Source organism: Astatotilapia calliptera, chromosome 10, assembly GCF_964374335.1.
Source record: "Astatotilapia calliptera chromosome 10, fAstCal68.1, whole genome shotgun sequence".
NCBI lineage: Eukaryota > Metazoa > Chordata > Actinopteri > Cichliformes > Cichlidae > Astatotilapia > Astatotilapia calliptera.
Genome location: NC_137431.1, coordinates 20,425,797 through 20,450,044, shown reverse-complemented (window position 1 = coordinate 20,450,044; position 24,248 = coordinate 20,425,797). Strand labels below are relative to the sequence as shown.

Below are 24,248 nucleotides of genomic sequence, written 5' to 3'. Positions count from 1 at the left end.
CGGTCGCAGAGGTTAGTGTCCATGTTCTCTCCTTGTTTTTTGTTTTATACAAGAGAATGTGAAAAAATGAAGATGTTGAGGCAGAACATCCCAGCAGAGAAATGTGTACTTTCCAAACTGAACAAGATTTGTGATCCACTTCTATTCTGTAGAAATAAAGCACTACTTCAACAAAGTGTCACCTTCATTTACTCAACAGATAGACAGGCACACCCACACAAATAGCAGCCAAGACAGTGATATTTCAAAATCTTTTATTTTTACTTTTTTCAGTCACACCAACATTTGTATTGTCAAAAACTTCCCGAGTTCAAAATAATTTGCACGAGTCACAGTCATATATAAATCTGTTCTACATATCTGTATTACATTTTTGTTTAAAATAACATTCATGTTAATTGGCTTAATCTCTGATTAAGTCAAATCTGAGTCCCCTCCTGTTCATTTCACAACTATTATAAATGTTTCATACTTTGTCTGTTGTGCAGGATGAAATCAACAAAGCAGTGCCAGTTTGAATCAATCCATGTCCACAATTTCCTCTGTTAATCTGAACACCCAGCAGGTACATTTGAGTAACTTTGATTCAGCTGGCCTGTTATTCATAGATTTGTGAGTGTTTGCAAATACGATGCAGTATCTGTCTAAATTAACTGCATTTTAAATTTAGACTCATTAAAATCATCAGTCACATAAACTAATATCAATCTCTAGTGCATCAAATTAGAGTGTGTGATGAGGGAAAGAAATGCAGGAAACTATGTGGTTGCTCTTGAGTCTCAGCACAAACAGACAAAAAGCACAGTGAGCATATTACAGTATGGAGCAATCCTGTGTTCGGATCACCATACTCGGGTCCAAATCGCTGGAATGTCTCTGAATGAAAACAATTTGACAGAAAATAAGATATTACAGGGAAAAAAAACTGAGAAAGAGAAAATATCCGCATCACACAAGACATGACGAGAACGACTGCAGGAAGAAACAACAGAATGGAAGAGATTTAAGGGTGACCTGTTCTTTAAGTAACTGCTGCTACATTCCTTATCCTTTCTTTTTTTGCAGAACATTTCAGGGTGAACATGAACATTTGCTAACCCATGTTTTCCTTTTCGTCTCTTTTGAAACTTCTGAAACACATAATTTGCACCTCTCTAAAGTTTTCTTTATCACTTAAACAACGAAACATGGGGCTGGAAGTACAGTTGAATTTTCACAGATGACAAAGTACATTTCATATCAGCTCAGCTTGTCTTTGTAAGTTTCCTGATTGTTGTAAAATGTTGTGCTTTGAGCAGATATAATAAACACAAGTCCTACTAAAACTAAAAGGAATAAAGGGACAGGGGGAGGGAATTATAAATACAAAATAACTACTTACTGCCTACTTTGTAGAATATGCACTAAACGGGTTTGGAAATCTATTTGAACTTTGCCAACCAGATGTTCATGTTATTGACATTTAAATCAATCATGCATCAAACTTATACACACAGACGATCATACAAAAGACACTAAAAGCAAGGGTAGACACACGCACATACAAACACACACACGCATACAAAACACACAGACTCACTGAATCTGAGAACAGATTTCCAAAAGACTGTTTTTAAGTCCTAAAAACACGTTTTCAGACGCGTTTCTAAACCCTAAAATGTAAATAATTTCTACCAATAATTAAAGATTTTTTTCTTTTTTCACTTCATGATGTGGCTAGAGAGCAAAAACCATTTGATAATTCCTAAAAAGTTGCTTACTTGCAAGTTTATCATGTTACAAACACACTTTGTTACAGCGACGCCACACTGAGCTCTGTGCATCAGTGTGTGTGTGTGTTTCCTGTTAGGCTTTGATAAACCCAGATGTGCTTACACACACACACACACACACACACTCTCACAGATTATAAGTGTCACATCTGTGTGGGCCTTTTCTTGACGGCATCCTCTCTGAAGGAAAAACAAAGAGGGAGAGGAAGAGATACAGGGAGAGGGACTGCAGGATCAACAGGACGTTAACCCCACACGTGTATTTTGATCGTCCCTCGGGTTTAGTCCATAACTCCGCTTGCTCTCCTGTTAGCGTGCCACCTCTACGTCCCGCCATTGTACGAGTAGTCTGCCTTGTTGTGCATCACCAACTTATTGTCCACAAAGTAGAAGCTGTCCGACTGTGTCTCATACGGGTGCAGGATCATCTCTCTGACTGCAAGCAGACAGAAAACATTGCAGCTTTTAGAAGACCGGCTCCTAATCTACTCTGGTCAGATCAGAACAGAAAATAATTTGAAAAAGTAAAAGCAACACCTTCATTGGGCCTATTATGCAACTGAATTGCTAAAAATTTTATAAAGTAGGTAGTTTTAAGAGAAAAAAAGTGTAAACCCAATGAGATGCATAGCTGTCATTCTAAAATGATTGAAAGAAGTAAACATAATGTGACTTTAATACATAAATAACTGGTAAATATGTATTCAAGACACACTGAGTTCACTTAATTCACTTGTTTGACTGACAAATATGCCCTGTAGTAAATTCACTATGTTGCTTACATTAAAACTGTGTCATTTACTTAGTTTATATGTCATTACAATACACGATAGGCTAAAGTATTTTTGAATGTTTTCTCCCCACCCAACTTAAGCTGACAATTAAATATCTGAGTAGCTACTCGATAAAGCTTCCTGAGCACCGAAGCTGTCAGGTACTTCCTGATTCTCAGGAAGCTTTGGTGGCTTCTTCTCTATTGCCACCATGAGGTTGCCAGTTGTAGTTTTGAGCAGGGCTGGACTGGTAATCTGGCATACCAGGCACTGGCCGACAGACCAGCGCACTGGCCAATGCCTGGTATTGCAGATTACAGCATTTTGTCCCACTCTTCTTTAGTTCATTGAGGTTTGAAGTCATTTGTTTTTTCACAGCTCTCTTAAAGTCCCACCACAGCATTTCTATGATTTTGATGTCTGGACTTTGACTGGGACTTTTTCCATCACTCTATTGTAAAGTTTCTGCTGTGCTCTGGATCGTTGTTCTGTTGCATGACCCAGTTTTTGCCAAGCTTCAGCTACCAGACAGATGGCCTCACATTTAAGTTAAGAGTACTTTGGTACAAACCCTTTATTGAACAAGATTTATGGACTTGTTTTGTAAAAAAATAAATAAATAAAAAAAACCCAACCCAAAATTGGGTCTGTGGCTCAAATTGGTTGAGGAGTATGGATTTTTTTGCCCATGTTCAGACAGCAGTGCCTCGTAAAAGCCTTGTGCTACCGTGAAAGAGTCTGAGATGCTGCTCTTGGGTTCTCTGTAGTTTATCTAAGCATTGCACCTTGTGGTAAATATGCTGGGACGTCCACGCCTGGGAAGATTAGCAAGTCCCTTGAATGTTTTCCGCATGTAAATATACTTTCTCACTTCTGAATGATGGACTTCAGATGATGACTTGGAAATGACCTTAAAACTCTTTCCCAGACTGATGAGTAGCAACAACTTTTTCTCAGATATTATTGCTGATTTCCTCCTTGGCATTGCGCAAACACACACCTGATTGCCCCAAACCTGCAAACTGTCAAAACCTCTGCTTTTATAGAAGTGCTAATACTTGCAGTTCATCAGTTATTCAAGTGCATTTTTTTAAAAGCACTTGGCTTCTCCTTGCCCTATTAATCCTCGTGGAACTTCTTACTTGATTAAGACCTGCTAAGGACCAGATGATTTTCTATGATATATATATAAAGCCTTAAAAGTTCAGTTTAATTTATATAGTGCCAAATGACAACAATAGTTGTCTCAAGGTGATTTATATTGTAAGGTAAAGATGCTGGAATAATAGAAAGAAACTAGAGAAAACCCCAACAATCATATGACTCCCTTTGAGCAAATGCTTTGGCAACAGTGGGATGGAAAAACTCCCTTTTAACAGGAAGAAACCTCCAGTAACCCCAGGCTCAGGGAGGTTCAGAAAGAAGGTAAACAGCATGTGTGCATGCTGTTTGTTCCACAAGACCTATATTCTAGTGGGTGCACAGACTTACTGATGTCTTCAGACAGAGGTGGGAACTCGTAGATGTGTTCACAGGTGTTCTTGCTGCTGGGCATGCAGAAGCCAAACTCAAAGTCAAAACTCTTGAGCAACTTCTCTCTGAAATAGTGCCTCTCAATCATCCTGAAATTCTCTATCGGTCTGTCTCCGACTGTGAACTCAACACTGGAAGGAAAAACATACACAGACAAGGTTCAATCTTTCCTTTGTTAACCGTGTCCTTGTCAATAAAGATTCACACACATTCTCACTTACGTGGCTCCAACTTGCCGCAGTCGGAGAAACGCAGGGGTGAACTGGTAACGGACGAATCGGCCGGCATTTGGGTCAATATCCCTCTTCTCACTTCCTTTATCTGAAGTGAAGACCAGTTTGCATGGAGCAGATTAAAGTACAAGATAAACCTTCGTAGATGGAAGCCTAATAGAAATGGCAGATTTATATTGTGCTGGATGGCACCAAGTAGGAAAAATGTATTTATTTGGTGAAGAAAAAGGACAGATTTGCTTTCCTAACGCATCTTATAATTTTTGTTGTCTTCCTTCAATTTGAGCCCTACTTTTGTAGCTTAGTTCCTCTAAAAGGATGGGCTGTGGTTGACTCTGTTTTTAGAGGTAAATAGACCAAATCACTACTCAAACTACAGAAAGTACAAAACACATTATCAACCCATCCTGCAACGCTCTCACTTTGAAATCTCCTAATGTAAAGAATATTTATTATATATATTATTGTATTTAACAACAACTATAACGTAATGTCTCCCGTGAGCTGCTGATTGGAAGCTGGTGAATAAACAATATCGATTTCTATTTGACTAATTAGCTCACAACAGTCATATTCAAAGGGATTATAGAGCTGTAGCTACAATATAGTGTATTCCAAACAATTTCTTAAATATTTATGTAGTGTTTGAAACTCATACGCTTTACAGCATTTCATGATGGAAATTTCTCTTTTTTTTAATAAATAGTTGACAGAAGACTGACCTGTAGACGGGGGTTTGGTGATTTCAAACAGCACTGTGCCGGTCTCCATATCTCTGATCTTGAACCTGGTGAAGTCGATGTTGTAAATGTTCTCCTCTGGGCTACACAAATAATCTGAGAGGGGGAGAGAAAGGAGGTAAAATAGTTATAGATTAGACACAAAAATGAGAGTTTGCAGGAAGTTTACTCCCTACTAAATACATCTTAAGGAAATAAGTATGTCTGGGTATTGAAAATCAATACCTTTTGAGACTCAGCAAGCAGAGAGTATTAAAAATTCACAAGTAGCAATGGAAGGGGAGGACAGATTGTGTGTTTCCTCATCTTATTTAGGAGTAAAAGGTTATTTTAATCAACCTGAAACCTCCAAGGCAGTAAAACAAAATCAGTGTAGAAGTGCAAAAAAAGCAGTCTGCTGGTCTTCACAGGTCAAGTTGAGTTTGTCTCTAAAACCACAGAGAACTTTAGAACAGAGAAAAGGGCGTTTGCTGCCTGGTACAAAACCGCTTCCGTCTCATTTTCAACTTTCCAATTAAGGTTAAGCAGTAAGCAACATGACTGCTGACTGACACAAGAGGCTGTGGCTGGTAAATGTTTGTTAGGCGTCACGTCCACTGTTTGTGATGTGCCTTTTGGAGAATTGGTGCATAACTGTAAACACTAGACATTTAGTCTTTTAATAATAACTAGGACTCCCACAGTCAGCCAGGTGTAATCTCAAGTGTTTTATTAGAGCCATTTCTCCATGAATACACAACTGAAAGGGATCATTTACAAGAGCTTGGTTTCTACTTATTAGCAACTGACTAATGTCTTAAAAAACTATCTTGCATTGTTGGCACAAATCCTGATGAAAAACTGTTAGAGGAGCCACTTCCTCACAATTGCACAAGCGCCCAGTAAGAAAGAGAAGTGAGTTATTTTTATTCCCTTAATCCTTCCTGCCCTTACCAGGCAGTGTCAGTGCTTATTAGACTTCCCCAGCAGAGCAGACACTTCCTGCTTCCTGGCTGATCTGATACCACGGGAAGGCAAAACTGTAACATCTACCTATCGGCTGCATGTATGATGAGGGGAATTTTTTTAATGGATGGGTCATTGAAGGCCCGAGGAGCCAAAACAGAAACCCAGAGTCACACAGCAAGTTTAAAAGATGTCACAGTGTTTGCCTTGTTTGATCTTAACAGATCGGCACTTGTCGCTGTATGTTCTGCAGTTTCTCTTGATGGGCATGCTCTTTTCACACGCACACATACACACACACACAAACATGCACACATACTCATCTGCTGTGTCAGCTGACGATAAGCCAACCACATCTGCCTGCTCAAATCTGCAGTGAAACAGTGGGGACACTGCTGCTGCCTCGGGGATGATTAATCGCTGAAGAGGCAGCTCTGACTGACCAATCAGCCCACCAGCTGTTCTTCATAACACACTGACAGCTAGAAATGCCGGATATCTCCAACACCAAATAACACATCTGAGGTCAGTGTGCTTCCACTCAAAGTTTAGGCAGTATGAGTTGAATTCAATTAAATTCTATTCAATTTAAATAGCATCAAATCACAACAACAGTCGCCTCAAGGCGCCTTATATTGTAATGTAGACCCTACAATAATACATTCAGAGAAAAACCCAACAATCCTGACCCCTTATGAACGAGCACTTTGGCGACAGCGGGAAGGAAAAACTCCCTTTTAACAGGAAGAAACCTCTGGCAAAACCAGGCTCAGGGAGGGGCGGCCATCTTCTGCGACCGGTTGGGGTGAGAGGAGGAAGACATGGACAATAGAATAGCAGGACCACAGCTACATAGCCTGCTGTAAGCTGCAGAAATCAGGTGGTATTTTTGACTAATAACTCCTTGCTTGAGGTGGCTGTAGGACAGTAGTTCTAAGTCACAAACAGCAGATAGACTCAGTGCGCCTGTTTCCCACCAACATGGTGCCTCCGAGCAGCAGGGCCGGCTCACTGTCAGCGGACACCAGAGTTGTGCCTAAACTCTGGTTTCCACACAACCAGAGCTATGTTTAAACCAAACATACCAAAAAGCATTTCTTTAAACAGAAACAATGGCGCACTGAATGCTGCTTCATGTTACACAGATGTTACACCTGTGGTAGGTGAGTCACTGTGTGTATTGTCTTATAATGCTAATTCCGAGCATAACTTCGGTAATGCTTCTGACACGCCCACTGAATGAGCAACAACCTACAAAAAAAAAAAACAGTTGTTGGACATTGTTTTCAGGTCTGAAGGTCTTTCAAAGTTTTTCTTTAGACATTGGCTGCTTTCTCAATCATTTTTTGTCCAGTCCTTGCACCTGACCATTTCTAGAAGAATGCAGTTTTGTGTTGTTTTATAGGCCACTTCACACCGACCTATGAATCATTTAAGCATAAAAAAAGCACCTAACTCAAAGGATGAAGCAGTGTTCTGTCTGCAAAACGGGCAATTTAGCTCACAGCCAAATTGATGCCTTTATTTGCTCCCATTTCTGTAGCCAAAGATAACAATTTGACGACATAAAACGTAGTTATCAGATGAAAACTTGGCATGTTTCAGAGGCCGTGTGTCCTCATAAAAATGAGGAAACTGGACAAGTGGAGGACAACAGAAGCAGAGACAGTGACAGGTGATACCAAACACGCTGCCAATGCATTAAAATCTTACCTTATATAATGTCTTTCAATGTATCTTTGCACGTTTTAATAAATCGTTGGACCTATTTCCCATTTTCCTATCCAGCTGTAGTGTAAAAAAACACAAAAATGAAGAGTGAAAGAAAATAGATTTCGAACTGACGTTTAACAAGTTGCCCCACATAAAAGAATCGAGTAGGAAATAATCAACCAAAAATAACCTACATATTTACTAGTAGCTTAGTAGTAGTTCACCAGTGTGACTTCATGGTGAATGTACCTGGTTTAACGTGTTGGCCTGGAGCAGTCAGGATGAGAACTTTACTGAGCAGGAGCCCGAGAGTCTGTTTATTTCAACGTTAATCCCAAATGGAGGATTATTCACAATGCACCCCCGTGTGTTATTCCTCATGTTTATGTATGAAGCATCCCCCAAAGAAGAGCCTCACCCCCAAGTCGCAGCATGTTGTCAACTGCATTTACTGCATGCGGTGAGCGCGCCTGACAGAGTTGACGTTATTCACTGTGACACTGTGATGCCTTTGCTACTCTGTCAGTCTGAATGCTGAGGTCGGCTCTTCTAAACACATCAACTCTGCATACCCGGCTTCATTTAGTACCACACAACACCTTACCATCCAAACCGCCTCAACACACAGACATGAAACAGTCACACTAGCATAAACATTCCCAGCAACCACATAATTTTATTTAATAACATGCAATATTTGTGCCTGCAAGGTGTGGGATTTTTATTAGCAGATCTGCATTTGTGTGTCTGTGTGTGTGCTGCACACATGTATAATGTAGTCTGTTGTGCCACAGCTGGTGTTGTCCTTGTCCTTTTGCTAACCTACTGCTAATAGTTACCTTTGAGCCTCCTAATTAAGTCCCATGAGGACAATGAGGCTGAAAGCAAGACAATGGATTTGTTGTGTGAGACTGTCTGTGGCTCAGTGTCCTTTCACAAGTGTACGATCTCACTTTGCCTTAAACACACACAGACACCAACACACACAGAGCCATCTGAGGTTAACTTGCTCCCAGAAAGAAACGAAGCTGCCAGCAGACTTCAGTTTTTCACTGCCAGCTCTTCTTCTGGGCTGTGAACACCTCCAGACAGAGCATGTCCCAAGCTTTTAGAGTTTGTGCGTATGTGCGTTTGTGCGACTGATCAAATTTAAGTGAATTCAAAGCGTGAAGTGAAGTGGTCACCGCAGTCAACACTGAATTATGGTACGTGCTGAAGATGACAAAAACCTTAACCATTGAGTGCTCGCTCTGCTGCTGGGAACAGGAAACTCATCTGAAAACCACTTCTCAAACTTAAATGTCAGCTGCTTTTAACAAAATCCTCAAGTAGCTTCTCACTTCACGTCCTTCACAAAACAAAAGTTTGCTGATCAGAGCGTTCAGTGCCTTATTCCCACTTCTTATAGGTGCATCTTATTCGTGCACATGAATGATGCCTCGTGCTGATATTAAAGTATGTCCTCATGTCATTTTACAGCTTCGCTGCACACATGAATACTAGAAAAGATACACACAGTGAACAGGCTCTGTTTGGATGATGAAGTATTTCCTTTCATTTGTTCACCAGCCCACATTTTAGGAATCGTGGGTTTAAAGGGGATCTATCAACTTCATTTTCAGATCTATCTTTTTATTCTTGGACTCTTGTAGAAAAACTTTGTATGGAACAATGCTCATTGATCATATACTGCCCTTCAGTTCAACCCAATCCATACCAAGCCATTAAGCTAATTTTCTTCTCTCTTCAGGCCAACTTTGCTCTGATTGGATACCACTTCAGAATCAGAATCAGAATCAGAATGGGGTTTATTGCCAAATGTTGAGCAGGTTTACAACATTAGGAAATTGCTGCAAATATACTTGCAAATATTAAGTTTGACCAGCAGGTGGGTGGGGCTTTCATGTTCACATATTAAGGATATTTGCTCTCCAATATTAAAGAGAACAAATTAGAGCATTTAGAGCAGTCTGAAGCCTCAGACTCAAGAAAAAGAAAAAAGGCTGTAGAGGAAGAGCTGAGCTGTGATTTTCACCCACTTGCAGGGTTAGCTAACATAAAGGAAATGCTGACTCAGTCTTTGGTCAGAGGAGTCTGAAGTGGCACTCTGGATTTGAAACAATTTACTGGAATGATTTGTCAAAAATATGCATGTGTCAAAATGTTATCTACTATTTGAGTTACATCAAATTACTGTAAACAGTTTATCTTTTTCTTTTTCTTAATTTACTGGCCAAAATACTTCTAATGTCCCTCCCTCCAAAATTCAAGCTGTGTTAAGGCATGGTAAGGTTAACATTTACCAGGCCACCTGCCCTACAGGTAAACATGAAAAGACACCAAAACCAGAGAGAGAAAAAAGCAAGCAGGGGGTGGAAACAACTGCATCAGAGAGCAGCAACAGATCCAAGAAAGAGTTGGCCCTCAGGGAGTGAGGAAACCTCACACCCCCAGAGAGTTTTCCATTAAATATCCTCACAGGTGGGCCCGGTTGTGCCAGAAAGGTTTAATGATGGATAAAGGAAAAATGCAATAATTTAAAGCAGCATCTTCATAAAAACAAAATAAATAAACCGAGTCTGTGACGCTGCTACTCTTTCAAAAGAGGAGGTAAATATCTTAATAAAAGCCTTTAAAGCTACACACACACACACACACACACACACACACACACACACACACACACACACACACACACACACACACACACACACACACACACACACAGAAAAAGATGCCTTCTACAGTAAACCAGAAAAGTGCTCCAAATTTAATAATTTTAACTTAAGGTGATTTCAGATATCTGTCCTCCTGAACATTCCCTGCAGAGATCAGCAGCTCCGAGTCGGACTGGGTCAGGTTCACAGTTCAACACATACTGCGCCATGTGGCCCAATTACACCAAAATAAACAGTTCTGAGCTTGTTTTAGCTGTTCACCCAGTTAACACTGGGACAGAACAAATTTAAGGAACCTTCCAGTATCAGTGGCACATAAAAAGGCTCATAAACACAACAGCTGAACCTAATAATGGTATCTAGTTCAGCGTGTCCCTCTTTAGATGCTGATGGATCGCTCCAGTTTATGTTTTTTCTTTACCCTTGCTCATTAAACAGCACTTAAACAGCACCGTTAAACTGAAATACCTTTTCCTGTAAATGACAGCAAAAAATGTCACAACAAAAAAACTGACAAATTTAAAAACTTAGGCAATAGATAATGATTTCAATGATTGATCAACAAAACGAAAAAGAAGAAGAAGCTCAAAGAGCATGCAAACAGGCCTGTTTAATGTGTCATTGTTGGTCATGTGACAAATGTCATATCATCTCTCAGAGAACGAGTGTTGAGAAATTGTGCAACAGCTGAAGGGGGGGAAGACTTTCTCATCATGTGTTGCTGCTTGTTTCACTGACAGACCACAGAGGCCACATAAAAAAACATGAAGAGGAAAAACCTTTAAACTTGTGGCTGACCTGACCTAAAAGTAAGACTCTGAACCAGAACCAGCCTGAACTTTAAATACTGCATGAACAGAGATGCATTCGTTGTCTGCACAGTGCATCTGCACAGCAATGATTATTAGATCAAAATAGTCAAAAACTAACTGCTTACTTTCTTCCTTTTTTGGGTGACATGCTAGATATAAATATTCGAAAAGCTACATTTTATTTGTCTTTAAAGTTTTACATTTTATAAAAGAAATTTTTTTCTTAAAAAGCTTTTGCCATAAAAAATATCGGGCATCATCCTGCACTTAGAGTACATAATAATACATGTGAATGCCAAAGAAAATGACAGCAACCTCTTTGTATTCTAGTGAGCAGCAATCTGCCGGTTACGTAGGTGGGATGAGGAAGGCACTTAAGCCCAACTCAGCTCACATGGACTAATCCGGTTTAGTTACTCGTATGAAGGCAAATCCAACTAATCATTAGAGAGAGGGGGCAGGGCTGAAACTGTGTGTGTGTGAGAGAGAGAGATTGGGGTGACAAAGCAGGTGTGCTGTAAGGACAGTGAAGAGAAAGGCAGGAAGAGACGAGTGGCTAAAGAGACTGCAGATGTTGAATGACCAGAACCTGCAATGTGATGATAAAAGATGTGAAGCTAGAGGAAGAAGATATGCTAAAGTGACATGTCATCATTACTCAGTCTGAGGGACAGAGGTTATTGGAAATGTGTAAAGTATGTCTACAGTACTGTGTGATGAGCAGATGAGCAGTATCTCTAAGTTACTTACTTTAAAAAAAATAAGAAAACCTCCAGTAAAGAATTGACACAGGACCTGAGAGATACATCTGGCCCCTCAGCTGATCCTCTACTGTTCACCCTCATCAGAAAATAGTCTCAGCTGAAGGATGTCTGTCAAGAAGCCATTCTTAATGGAGGGAAACAGGGAGAAAAGGCTGAGGTTTGCCATTACACAAGAACTGGACCTAAAATCAGTATAAACAGGTCTGATGGAGGTATGAATCCAAATGTGAAATTTTTATTCCTTACATAATGTGCACATTTATCATCATTAGTATGTATGGAGGATATCAAGAGAGAGCTACAACATTGAGTGTCTCCAGACTGTAAAACACACTGGAGGCTCCGCCATGGTTTGGGACTGCAGTTTAGCCAGTGGTGTTGGGGATCTTGTCAAAATCAATGAAAAAATACCATCAAATTTTCATCCACCAGGCATCTGGAAAACACGTGACTGGCAACAGCTTTATTTTTCAGCACGACAATGACTAGAAACACACTGCTGGTGCAGTAAAAGCATGTCTGGATAGACAAACACACAGTGGAACACTATCAGTCATGGATTGGTCTCCCCAGAGCCCAGATATCAGCAATATTGAAGCAGAGAAGAAGCAAAGAAGAGCTCTGAATGTCCTTCAAGAGGCCTGGAGAACTATTACTGAAGACTACTTAATGAAATAAAAGGAAAAACCCACTAAGAGTTCAGGCTGTGTTAAAGAATTAAGGTGGTCATAGCTGTCATATTCAATTGTACAACCTCGGCACTTATTTCCCATTTTATTATACTAAATAAAATGCATTTTATATATGTAGTATTTACAAAAACATTGTACTACATTGTAGTAAACATAAGTGAGCCATGTTGTTCATATCTTACAACCTTGATAACAGTGTGATTAAAGATATTTAAACATAATCTGGTCTTCCCAGGGACGGTAGATGTAAACGAGATTAATTTTGCTAAAAGTCTGTAAAAAGTTCATTTAACTTTATAGTACGGAAGATTTAACTGCATCCCACCTGCACCGATGCACTGTTAAAATAGTACAAACCAAAAGACTAAGGTGGGTTGTTTATGCTCTGACTGTTTAACAGAGCTTGTGGGTTATAAAAACGTTTAATCAAATCATACCTCGGTCACACCTCACAGGTCACAGGTCGGTTCACACGGTCATATTTCTGTGACTGCTTCTGTCAAATGTCAGTGCAGTCAGTCCTCTTAAGATAGTCAGGAAGTTATACTTATTAAACCACTTTAGTGCTATCGATGAGTATGAATGAACATCACAGCAGAGAGCTGACCAATGGCTCAATGGCTCCAAGTTGTCTGTAGAAACCCTAACACTACATTCAACCCATCATCCACTCATCCTCTAGGAAGGACTGTATCCTACAGTTTGACTAACTCAAGTCATTTGACATTGGCAGTCTTTATTTTGTGTTGGAGAGACACTCAAACGAAAACCTGCAGCAAGTGGGGAAGTGGTTCACATGCTGCAATTCCACTTCACTGAGTTTGGAGTGCAGAAAACGTCAGATCGTTACTGGCTGCAGAATTGAAGGTCATCCAGAGGATGAGACAGCGACCAATGCTCCAGAACTATCGCTCTGGTTTCTGTGAAAAAGTTCCTGTCATATTCAATTTTGGCAGAGACAAAGTTCATAAAATTGTATTATTTAATCTTTCAGTTAAAAAAATTAAATCCATGTCATTTTCTTCTACTCATTCAGTTCAAGGTCATAGTTGGGCTTGAGCCTATCCCCAGCTGTCACTGGGCAAGACTCAGGATACACCCTGGGCAGGTTGCCAAACTATTGCAGGCTAACACAGAGAGACAGATAACCATTTGCATTATTGGTCAATTTAGAACCCCCAGATAACCTAACATGCACGCCTTTGGACTGGGGTAGGAAGCTGAAGCCCCAGCAGAACGTAGCGAGCATGCAAACGTCACCCAAGCCAGTCACTGGAATCAAACCCAGGACCTGCTTGTTGTGAGGATATGTTGCTAACCACCACCCCACTATGCCACCCTTAAAAAGAACTCATGTGTACATAAGCCCCAACATGCACAAAGACTTGAAATCCAGCCACAGGCGTTTAAATTCTTTTTATGATTTATTAGGAAATAGATGAGTAGTTATTAACCACAATGATGCACTATAAGCTGTCCAAATCACCCAATCTTTCCTATGCAGATCACTTTCTTAATTAGCTGTTTGATCAGAACAAGCTTCTTATTTTGTTTGTCCATCAGACCAAAATCATCAAATGCTCAATTTACCATAATATGATAAAGTCAAGCAGCAAAATCATCCCATCTGAGAAGCTGGAAACAGAACGTTAGAAGCAGCACAATAGACTGTTTTCTTACTAGAGTTATGATTCTAGTCCTGTAGAGTCATTAAAAATATATTCTTGTGGTTGTTATCAAAAAAACTGGGGGGCAGAAAAGCCTTTGAGGAAGTTCACAAAGACTCCAAGCAGCACCTGAGCATTTGCTAACCCCCTTTAATAACATGTGTATGAGCATTAAATCCACTCTGTAAAATATCAATAAATATAGAGGAGGTTGGGTGTGGAGAGCTGAGGTAACGGACGCTGTTTACAGGAGTATAATCATCGGAGTAACAATGGTGTCAGTGTTTTAATGCCTGTGCTATTGAGCTGCCCAAATGTGAAACAGCTGATGCCAATCAGCTAAAACAAGCTTATCCGCACTGAACTAATGCTCTGCACGGTCACACTGCCACTGCTAAACTCAAAGCAAATACTCACTCCAGTCGGCATGACTGGTTTATGTTGTTTAGTATCATCCATGTCATCTAATAATCAAAAAGAAATTAAAATAAGTGAAGACATTTCTGCAGCTATTTAGGAAGTTTTTCCACTACATTGTTTGCACTCACCAAACTGAAGCAGTCCATAAACTTAAAACTCAAAGTTTAATACTTTTGTAACAGCCAAAACAATTAGTGTGAAGTTTCAATAATTGTATCAACAAACACTTAATTATGTTGGAAAAATACAGCAGATATACCTCAGGCCTCTCAGGGTTCTTATCTATATCAAATATGGTGGTTGTCTAGCAACCAAAGTTTATGCACCTTCAACACCAGTGTCTTTTTAATTTCACAATAGTAACAACTTCTTTATATACACAAAACTTTCAATGCGCGTGACGTATTTGACATAACTGTATCGCCTAGCAACCACATAATAACATTAGCCTGTTAATATGTGGTTGTACTTGTAGCATTAATGCACCTATAACACATTACAAAAGCACAATTTTAATTTAACTTTCTTTATGTGTGACACTATCTGTGTTGCCTGGCAACCACAGACATGGCATGGGTGTGTACTAGATTTAATAAACTGTAACATTATGCAGTTGCTGCTTCTGTGTAATAACAACTCGCTGCCTTTCTTTGTGACTTTGGGTTCTGGGTTACTTTGATAAACTGTTTTTTTGTATGCAGTGTCGTCACAGAAGTGCCAAAAACTGCAGTTTCTCCAATGGCCACTTGAGGCCTTAAAAGCAAGTCAGTCCTCATAGACACCTAGGTTAAACTGCCCCACCTACAGCAATAACGTGTTCACATTTATAGCAATTTGTCCCCATTCATAACAACTACATATTGGTGATACATCTACATGTATCACCAACATGTACCAACAAGATGAAATAAAGTGTGTTAAAACTGTTGCTGCACTTTTAAGAGAAACATCTTTACATTACAATATCCTGGTGTGAAGTGTGGCCAATCTAAGATGCATGTGCTTCAGTTTCAGTGAGTTTATTTCTAATTTGAATAAGTCTTTTTGTGCATTACACCCAGTAACTTTCTGGATCTTGATTGCTGGCATTGCACAGTAATTTAGCATGTCACCCTCTCATGAAAAGCCTCCCTCTAAAAAACTAAGAAGGAGGCTAAATGTTAACATTAAAGTGTTGAAATACAGAGACCAGAAATGTATGTTGGTGGCTGCAACATTTTATTAACTTCTTATTAAGTTCCAATAAGAAGTTTCATCACTTAATAACTGACAATTTAAGGAATGTATATTCTCTCTCCCTTTTTTTTACACTGCAAAAATAATAATTAAGAAATACAGCATTTTGATTCCCAATGATATACAAAGAAATGCAGCAAATCCTCTCATATAAGAAGCTGGGAAAGAGAATACTGGGCAGTTTTTCAGTATGTTTGCTGCAAAATGATGTGTTTTTTCAATTGTTTTCAGAGCTAAACAAAACAACAGAAATAGCAGTTAGCTGCTTCCCCATGAGACACAAAACACAATCACAATGTCAGCAGGGGGGCCTTTCTTACCGCTCTGAGGCTCCATGCTGACTCGACGGATTAAGTTTAGGACTCGGTTAAGAACAAAATCAGGATCAAATCAGTCAACTGGGTAGAAAGCCCGTTCTGTCTATGCAAATCCCAATCAGTCTCAGCAGCTTGCTTTGATTATGAATGGAGGGCAAAACGATTAGTGACATCTTTACGCTGCAAAAAAAAAAGCTACAAACTGAAGTTTCCCCTCGTGGGATGTCAGAGCTCCAAACAGGTTCAAACCACTCAATAACAACAAGAACAACAAAAACCTCTTTAACTCAAGACTGTTGTTAAATCTGGCTTGCCACTTAGAGAGGGACTCAATTTCAGCCACTAACAATCTGCAGCAGCAGAAAAAAATAGTGACAAGTCACAAAACAACAGAAGGGCCTCGGTGGCTCTGACATCTCAGGAGAGCACAGGATGTCTCCTGCTTGGTTTGACCACCAAAAACGAGGCCAAGCAAGCGTGAGTGTACGCATATCCAATTCTGTCCGTACAATCCATCACCTACACTGTTTAACATGGGAGAGGGGGCGAGGAGAGCAAGGAGGAAGTGTGTGGGAGAAGAGAGATGATGCACGCTCCACTGGCTGTAACCAAGGGGAGATGCTTCACGTTGCTGTAGTGACTCAAGCGTGTATCCACGTTGCTGTGGTGATTCACACATGCCTCCTCTTGCCTCCAGCTATGACGCTGCGAGATAGGAAAGTGAGTTTCCAAGACCATAACGGGGTCCGGCGTGGGAGTCAGAATCATTATGGTGCTCGCCTACGTGTCCCTGTGCAGCAACACATCACACACTCACTTATGGGATCACAGACTTGCCGATTAAAAACACAAAGATGCGCACACGTGTTCTCGATGAAGTCAAAACAAAGCTGAAATTACCCTAGTGTGTGTCTAATAATAGACCGCATAATGGACAATTAGAGAAACTACTAGAGTTTTCGATGGCTGTGAGCAAGATGAGCTAAAGGATGTTCCCAAAGCTCAGTAAGCTGTGATTATATTGGATTGGACAAGCAAAGACCCATTCATCATTACAGCTTTATCGTCCTCTGTTAATCTCATGCGAAACAAGAAAATAAGGAAAAGTAAAGCAGGGAATGAAGACAGGTGGAGGTTCCTCCGCTGTAGGAATATTTTTGAGAGAAGTGGAATGACAAGCGCTCACTGTATTGCTTGTGGCATCTCACGGGTGCATGTGAAATGAAAGCTTTCAGAGAAATAGAGAAGAACTGAACATGCAGAGGTGAGCCTAAAAATCCCCATGCAAGTTTCAAAATAGCAGTGAAAACATCCCACAGAGCATTTGCATGTTATCACACTCAGTATGTAATGCAAGTATGTTGTGTAAGTGAGGTATTACACTGGCCTTCAAATAGTCAAATGTCCCGCTGCCACCTGTTAGCTAACTAATAATAAATGTAAGAGCTTCCTGCCTGCTTCTCGGATGTTTAGAGGTGTGACATAATTAAAAAAAAAACAGATGCATTAAGTAATAGGCTAATGTCATAAGCAGATTTCTCATCAGAAGGTTATGAAAAGGAACAAGCACATGAGTTTAAAAGTACCTAAAGAGACTAACATCTAACAGTAGGCGAATGTGACTACAGAGAGTCGATCATGATGTTTCCTGCATTTATAAACTGGCTTCAGCTTAAACAGCAAAATACTCCCTTCACACACTCATTACAGTGCTAGCAATAGGGATAGCTTATTATAACAAGTGTATTTATATAGTTTTCATACTTCTTTTTAAGCTTGTTTGTTATAGCATATTCACATTTTGCAACTTGTACACTGGCATGGGATATTTTTTCTTTGCCTCCTGTTTTATTTACATGTTTACTGAAGCAGAGGAACCACACAGACTGCTTTGAATGATGACCCCTGGGTCACCCAAACGTCTCCAGCTAAGACGCCCTGCTTAATTTAACAGAGATTAAAATGCAGAGTGGGTCGTCCAGTCTTTCTTTTGATCCCGGTTCAACATCTTCACTTGCACGCTGTCTGCATGCACCACATCATTCACCCACCTCCACTGCTTAACCTCCACATTACAGTGGTGGGCTTGCACCTCCACAGGTCGCAGGACTGAGATGCCATCAGAGAGCTGAATGCTCCTCTGCGCACAAATTGTCAAAAAACGTACACCAGCAGCTCAGTGGAGAGTGGAACTCCAGTGACGCTTTATCAATAACGCTTATTCAATAGGGCCTGTATGGATTACATAAATAAGGGGACACGATAATGACGTGATGCATGACTCATACAAGAGCACCTTTGTCCCCCTTTTCCCACTCACCTACCAACACAAGCAGCAGCAGCAGCAGCAGCACTGAACTTACTCTCTGTGATCTTCTGCAAGCCAAGAACATCCTCCGGAGTGATCACAGTGCTGGCGAGCAGTTGCTCCTCGGTGGTCACCGGGACCCCCACGTCGGTCGAGTTGCAGCCTTTCTTCACTTTCATCGCCGCCGTCTGCTTGGGGCTGCCGTTACTGGTGCTGTCTGTGCCGCTGTCGGTGCCTCCGGCGTCTCTGGCTGGATTACTACCGGCGGGCTTCTTAGCGCTTGATGGGTCCTGGCTGTTGCCTCTGCTGGTGCAAGAATAGCTCATTCTCCGCTCCTCCTCCCCCCTCTCCTAACCCAGGGCTTCCAAGATAGCTACAAAACAGTTGCCTCCCTCCTCTCCCTCCCTCACCGAAAGATGCAGAGTTGCTGCCTGTTATCCGGTGCTTAATTCAAATCCGCTTCGTCTTTCCCACAGCCTGTCTCTGCAGACGGAGTGTCGTGTGCGAAATGTGCCCCGGCTGTCTTCCTGCTCCAGCGCAATACGTGCGGAGAGCGAGCTGTCCTCCACAGCGTCAAACGCAGTTTGTGTTCTGTCAAGTGAAGCTGGACGTTTGTGGGAAAATCTGCTGGGTTTGAAATTAAAAGAGGCGGCAGATGGCTGTTGCCGTTGACGAGGTGGAGGAGGAGGGGAGAGAGAGCGTCTCAGTGGCGCAGAGACCGGCTGGTGCTTCTGCGCACAGTCTGCGCTACAACCGAGTTTTGCGCGCGGCAATCAGCGCGACAAACAGCTGATTGATATAAAACGTCTCCGATATTTGCAGCTAGTGAGGTGATTATTTGTTGATGGCGCAGGGGAGATATTAACCGAACAGCAGGCCTGTGTTTGACTGCTGCTTTGCAGGAAATGGCTAATTGCCAGAGTAACTAATTTGCCTCAATATTCACCAAAAATAACAATTTTTTTTTTTTATCAATTTCTGGAGTCCAATGCATTATTGTTTTTATTTTTTGCTTTCATGCCGCTTGTAATTAAAGTACGCCAATTAAGAACAAACCTTTCCATATTATGCTCTCACACTTTTTTAACCTTTATTTGCAGCAGACACACGCTCGCTGTTAACTTTTCAATGCAGATTTTTGATTCCCAAATAAATTAAAACCAACAGCCGAAGTAACCGCCAAATATATAATCTGTGAAACTTATCTCTCATGAATGATATGGCGTCATTTTGACCCACAAACAACACTACCCTTACAAAGAAGAAGGTGCAATCATTTTGTGGCGAAGTAGGTTTCATATATATCATTTTTTTTATCCTGCTAAAAATCTCTTTTTTAAAGAGTGATCAGGACAAGAAGGCAGCAGAAACTGCAACAAATATAGTTCTATAAATATATTTTAAGTGGCCAGGAAGGACTGGGCTGATTAAAATGTAGGTACAATAATGCAGTTTTAAAGATGGAGTTTGATTGACTTTTCTTTAAAAAGGAAAGAAATCAAAGAATCCCAGCCTACATCAACAAATTCAAGTATTTGGGTACTGCTGTGAGTAGTGATGAAAGATCGTTGCATGAAATCAAGATCAGGTTGCAATAGCATCCTGGTAAAACGGAGTTTTTCCTTCACACTGTCGCCAAGTGCTTGCTTACTTTTTTTGCTTTCTCATCTTATTGTTGGGGTTTTCTCTGTATAATTGTAGAGTATTTACCTTAATATATAGAACACCTTAAAGTGAATACTGTTGTGATTTGGTGCTATATACAGGGAGTGCAGAATTATTAGGCAAGTTGTATTTTTGAGGAATAATTTTATTATTGAACAACAACCATGTTCTCAATGAACCCAAAAAACTCATTAATATCAAAGCTGAATGTTTTTGGAAGTAGTTTTTAGTTTGTTTTTAGTTTTAGCTGTTTTAGGGGGATATCTGCGTGTGCAGGTGACTATTACTGTCCATAATTATTAGGCAACTTAACAAAAAACAAATATATACCCATTTCAATTATTTATTTTTACCAGTGAAACCAATATAACATCTCCACATTCACAAATATACATCTCTGACATTCAAAAACAAAACAAAAACAAATCAGCGACCAATATAGCCACCTTTCTTTGCAAGGACACTCAAAAGCCTGCCATCCATGGATTCTGTCAGTGTTTTGATCTGTTCACCATCAACATTGCGTGCAGCAGCAACCACAGCCTCCCAGACACTGTTCAGAGAGGTGTACTGTTTTCCCTCCTTGTAAATCTCACATTTGATGATGGACCACAGGTTCTCAATGAGGTTCAGATCAGGTGAACAAGGTGGCCATGTCATTAGTTTTTCTTCTTTTATACCCTTTCTTGCCAGCCACGCTGTGGAGTACTTGGACGCGTGTGATGGAGCATTGTCCTGCATGAAAATCATGTTTTTCTTGAAGGATGCAGACTTCTTCCTGTACCACTGCTTGAAGAAGGTGTCTTCCAGAAACTGGCAGTAGGACTGGGAGTTGAGCTTGACTCCATCCTCAACCCGAAAAGGCCCCACAAGCTCATCTTTGATGATACCAGCCCAAACCAGTACTCCACCTCCACCTTGCTGGCGTCTGAGTCGGACTGGAGCTCTCTGCCCTTTACCAATCCAGCCACGGGCCCATCCATCTGGCCCATCAAGACTCACTCTCATTTCATCAGTCCATAAAACCTTAGAAAAATCAGTCTTGAGATATTTCTTGGCCCAGTCTTGACGTTTCAGCTTGTGTGTCTTGTTCAGTGGTGGTCGTCTTTCAGCCTTTCTTACCTTGGCCATGTCTCTGAGTATTGCACACCTTGTGCTTTTGGGCACTCCAGTGATGTTGCAGCTCTGAAATATGGCCAAACTGGTGGCAAGTGGCATCTTGGCAGCTGCACGCTTGACTTTTCTCAGTTCATGGGCAGTTATTTTGTGCCTTGGTTTTTCCACACGCTTCTTGCGACCCTGTTGACTATTTTGAATGAAACGCTTGATTGTTCGATGATCACGCTTCAGAAGCTTTGCAATTTTGAGACTGCTGCATCCCTCTGCAAGATATCTCACTATTTTTGACTTTTCTGAGCCTGTCAAGTCCTTCTTTTGACCCATTTTGCCAAAGGAAAGGACGTTGCCTAATAATTATGCACACCTGATATAGGGTGTTGATGTCATTAGACCACACCCCTTCTCATTACAGAGATGCACATCACCTAATATGCTTAATTGGTAGTAGGCTTTCGAGCCTATACAGCTTGGAGTAAGACAACATGCATGAAGAGGATGATGTGGACAAAATACTCATTTGCCTAATAATTCTGCACTCCCTGTAAATAAAACTGAAGTGAATCTAAGCTAGCAAACATTTAATTTAACTGACAAATTTCCTTCAACACAAGAAAGAGTCGAAGATGCCTACACATGGAAGCAAAGCATGGACAATGAACTAGAAAGCTATTGAGATTATCAATGCAGCAGAGACGTGAATATCATAGACCTGAATTGATTAACGAAGAAGTCTTTAAAAAAGCAAACACCAAAAGATCACTATGTAAGAACATCAGAGACAAGCAAGAGAAGCAAGATTCTTTGGACACACTATGAGAACAGGAGGACTGGAATGTGATATTACATCTGGAAAAATTTGAAGGGAAAAGAAGCAGCAGACGAAAAACCATCAGTCTGGACGAAGAAAACACAGAATGAGCTGCTGCACTGTGTGAAAGATAGGGCATCTTGAAGGACCATGATCTGTTTCCATTGTGCAAAGCAGTTAAGAAGATAGTTCACTCTTCACAACAAAGCGTTTTGATGAAAAGTAAAATGGTAAATGGTAAATGGTCTGTATTTGTATAGCGCTTTTACTAATCCCTAAGGACCCCAAAGCGCTTTACACGTCCAGTCATCCACCCATTCACACACACATTCACACACTGGTGATGTCAAGCTACGTTGTAGTAGAAGTACAAGTAGTAAAAGTAGTTAACATTAGCTGCAAAAGAAACCCCCTGACCCCCCATATGATGACATGCTGAGGAACTATAGATCTTTCTATTCAAAGATGATACTTAGTATTTCTTTCACAACTGAAAATATCAGTATATAATAAATGCCTGCTTTCATCTCAACACAACTGTGGGATTCTGCTACTTTAGTTCTCTTATGTAGGTAAAAAACTTTTGCAAGAATATTTTAATAGCATGCTTTTTATGGTTTTATTTAAGAAATGATGCATCTACTTATTCCAGCTCTGCATGTCTTGCAATTAGACCTAAATAATTCTCCTCACATTGATTAAGCGTACTACATTTTAACATAAAATGTGGCTCTAATGTGCTGTAATTTCTCAGAACTTTACTGTTAAAAACAACAACAGATGTTTTCAGATGTTTGAACGGCAAAAATGAAATCATTCTGGGGTGGGTTTAATCCTATTTCTGTCTTCCTTTCACTCTCTACTGATTCATGTAAAGTCTCTGCATGACTCACTGGAGATCTCAGTCACACATGACTATCCATCACAGCTCTGCAGTGACTCTGTGTGTGACGATAACGATGCCAAACCAACCGTAACGGCAGTTTAGGAGCAGTCACAATAACAACAACAGCAGCAAAAATGCCAGCAGAGAGATTAGAGTATAAAAGATTCCTGATCCAGGAAGAGCCTGAGTCAGTTTGTGCACCTGCAGTGTGATGGGTTGTTAATATTGTGACCCTTCTTTAAGTTAATATTAAAAAGGCCTTTAAACTCAGAGTTTATATGGAAATGTTGCACCCTAGAGGAAGTCAGGATTCACTGCAGAGATAATTTCTGTTACAGGTTTTTATTTTTTAAGATTCAGGTGAGTGGAATAAAATGACTTCCAATCGAAAATATCCAGATTTCATGCTTGGAAAAAGCCCAGCTTGGAAAAATATGTTCTAGGCAAAACTTTTCACTCAAGAAATATCAGAGGAAATTTGTAGGTGTTTACTTCCTTCTTTGTAATTAGCACTCAATATGCAGGCTTTTTGTGGGACTGTTAAGTGTGGGTCTTTGACAGCTGACAGCAGGTGGTTTCAGAGTCTACTGAAGGCTCTACTGAGGTTTTGATATCTGTGCACGTGACACAGAGTCGACTATATGGACACGGCAGGCTCTTCACATCAGCCTGCTGAGTTTGCTCGTCTCTTTGTCAAGTCTGCGCCGATGCTGCTGCTGCTATCATCAGCAGAAACACACGCACACATGTTCATATATCCCTGTCCCATCTTACATTCAGACCTCAACAAATCAACTCTGATCAGAAATAAGTTCACAGAAATGGACCTACTGCGGTATTATGTGTAAAAAGTGCACACGTATCTTGCTTTTGCTCTGTTATAAGCTTAATCAGGAAATTACATGGGCATCCACATGAATGCACACACACACACACACACACACACACACACACACACACACACACACACACACACACACACACACACACACACACACACACACACACACACGGGCGTGTGCGCACACACACACGCACACATAGACAGAGAGTCTGGACAATGTGCTGACCTCAGTAAGCCATTTCTAAATGTTTATTGTTCAGAGCAGCAAGAGAAGAGAGAAGGGGGGGACAGTAGCAGCTGCTCACTCTGTTTTCGCTCTGTGT

At 40.6% G+C, this 24,248-nt stretch overlaps 1 protein-coding gene across 1 annotated transcript; it reads right to left on the bottom strand.

Moving 5' to 3' along the window:
• Nucleotides 1-237: 237 nt before the first annotated feature.
• On the bottom strand, nt 238-19,104 carry unc119a2 (unc-119 lipid binding chaperone a2). Its single transcript, XM_026182452.2, has 5 exons — nt 18,659-19,104; nt 5,034-5,147; nt 4,300-4,399; nt 4,037-4,209; nt 238-2,208 (listed from the first exon to the last, which is right to left on the bottom strand). Exons 1-5 carry the CDS (start codon nt 18,927-18,929, stop codon nt 2,096-2,098), a joined length of 771 nt encoding a protein of 256 aa, XP_026038237.1. The 5' UTR covers nt 18,930-19,104; the 3' UTR covers nt 238-2,095.
• Nucleotides 19,105-24,248: the final 5,144 nt, after the last annotated feature.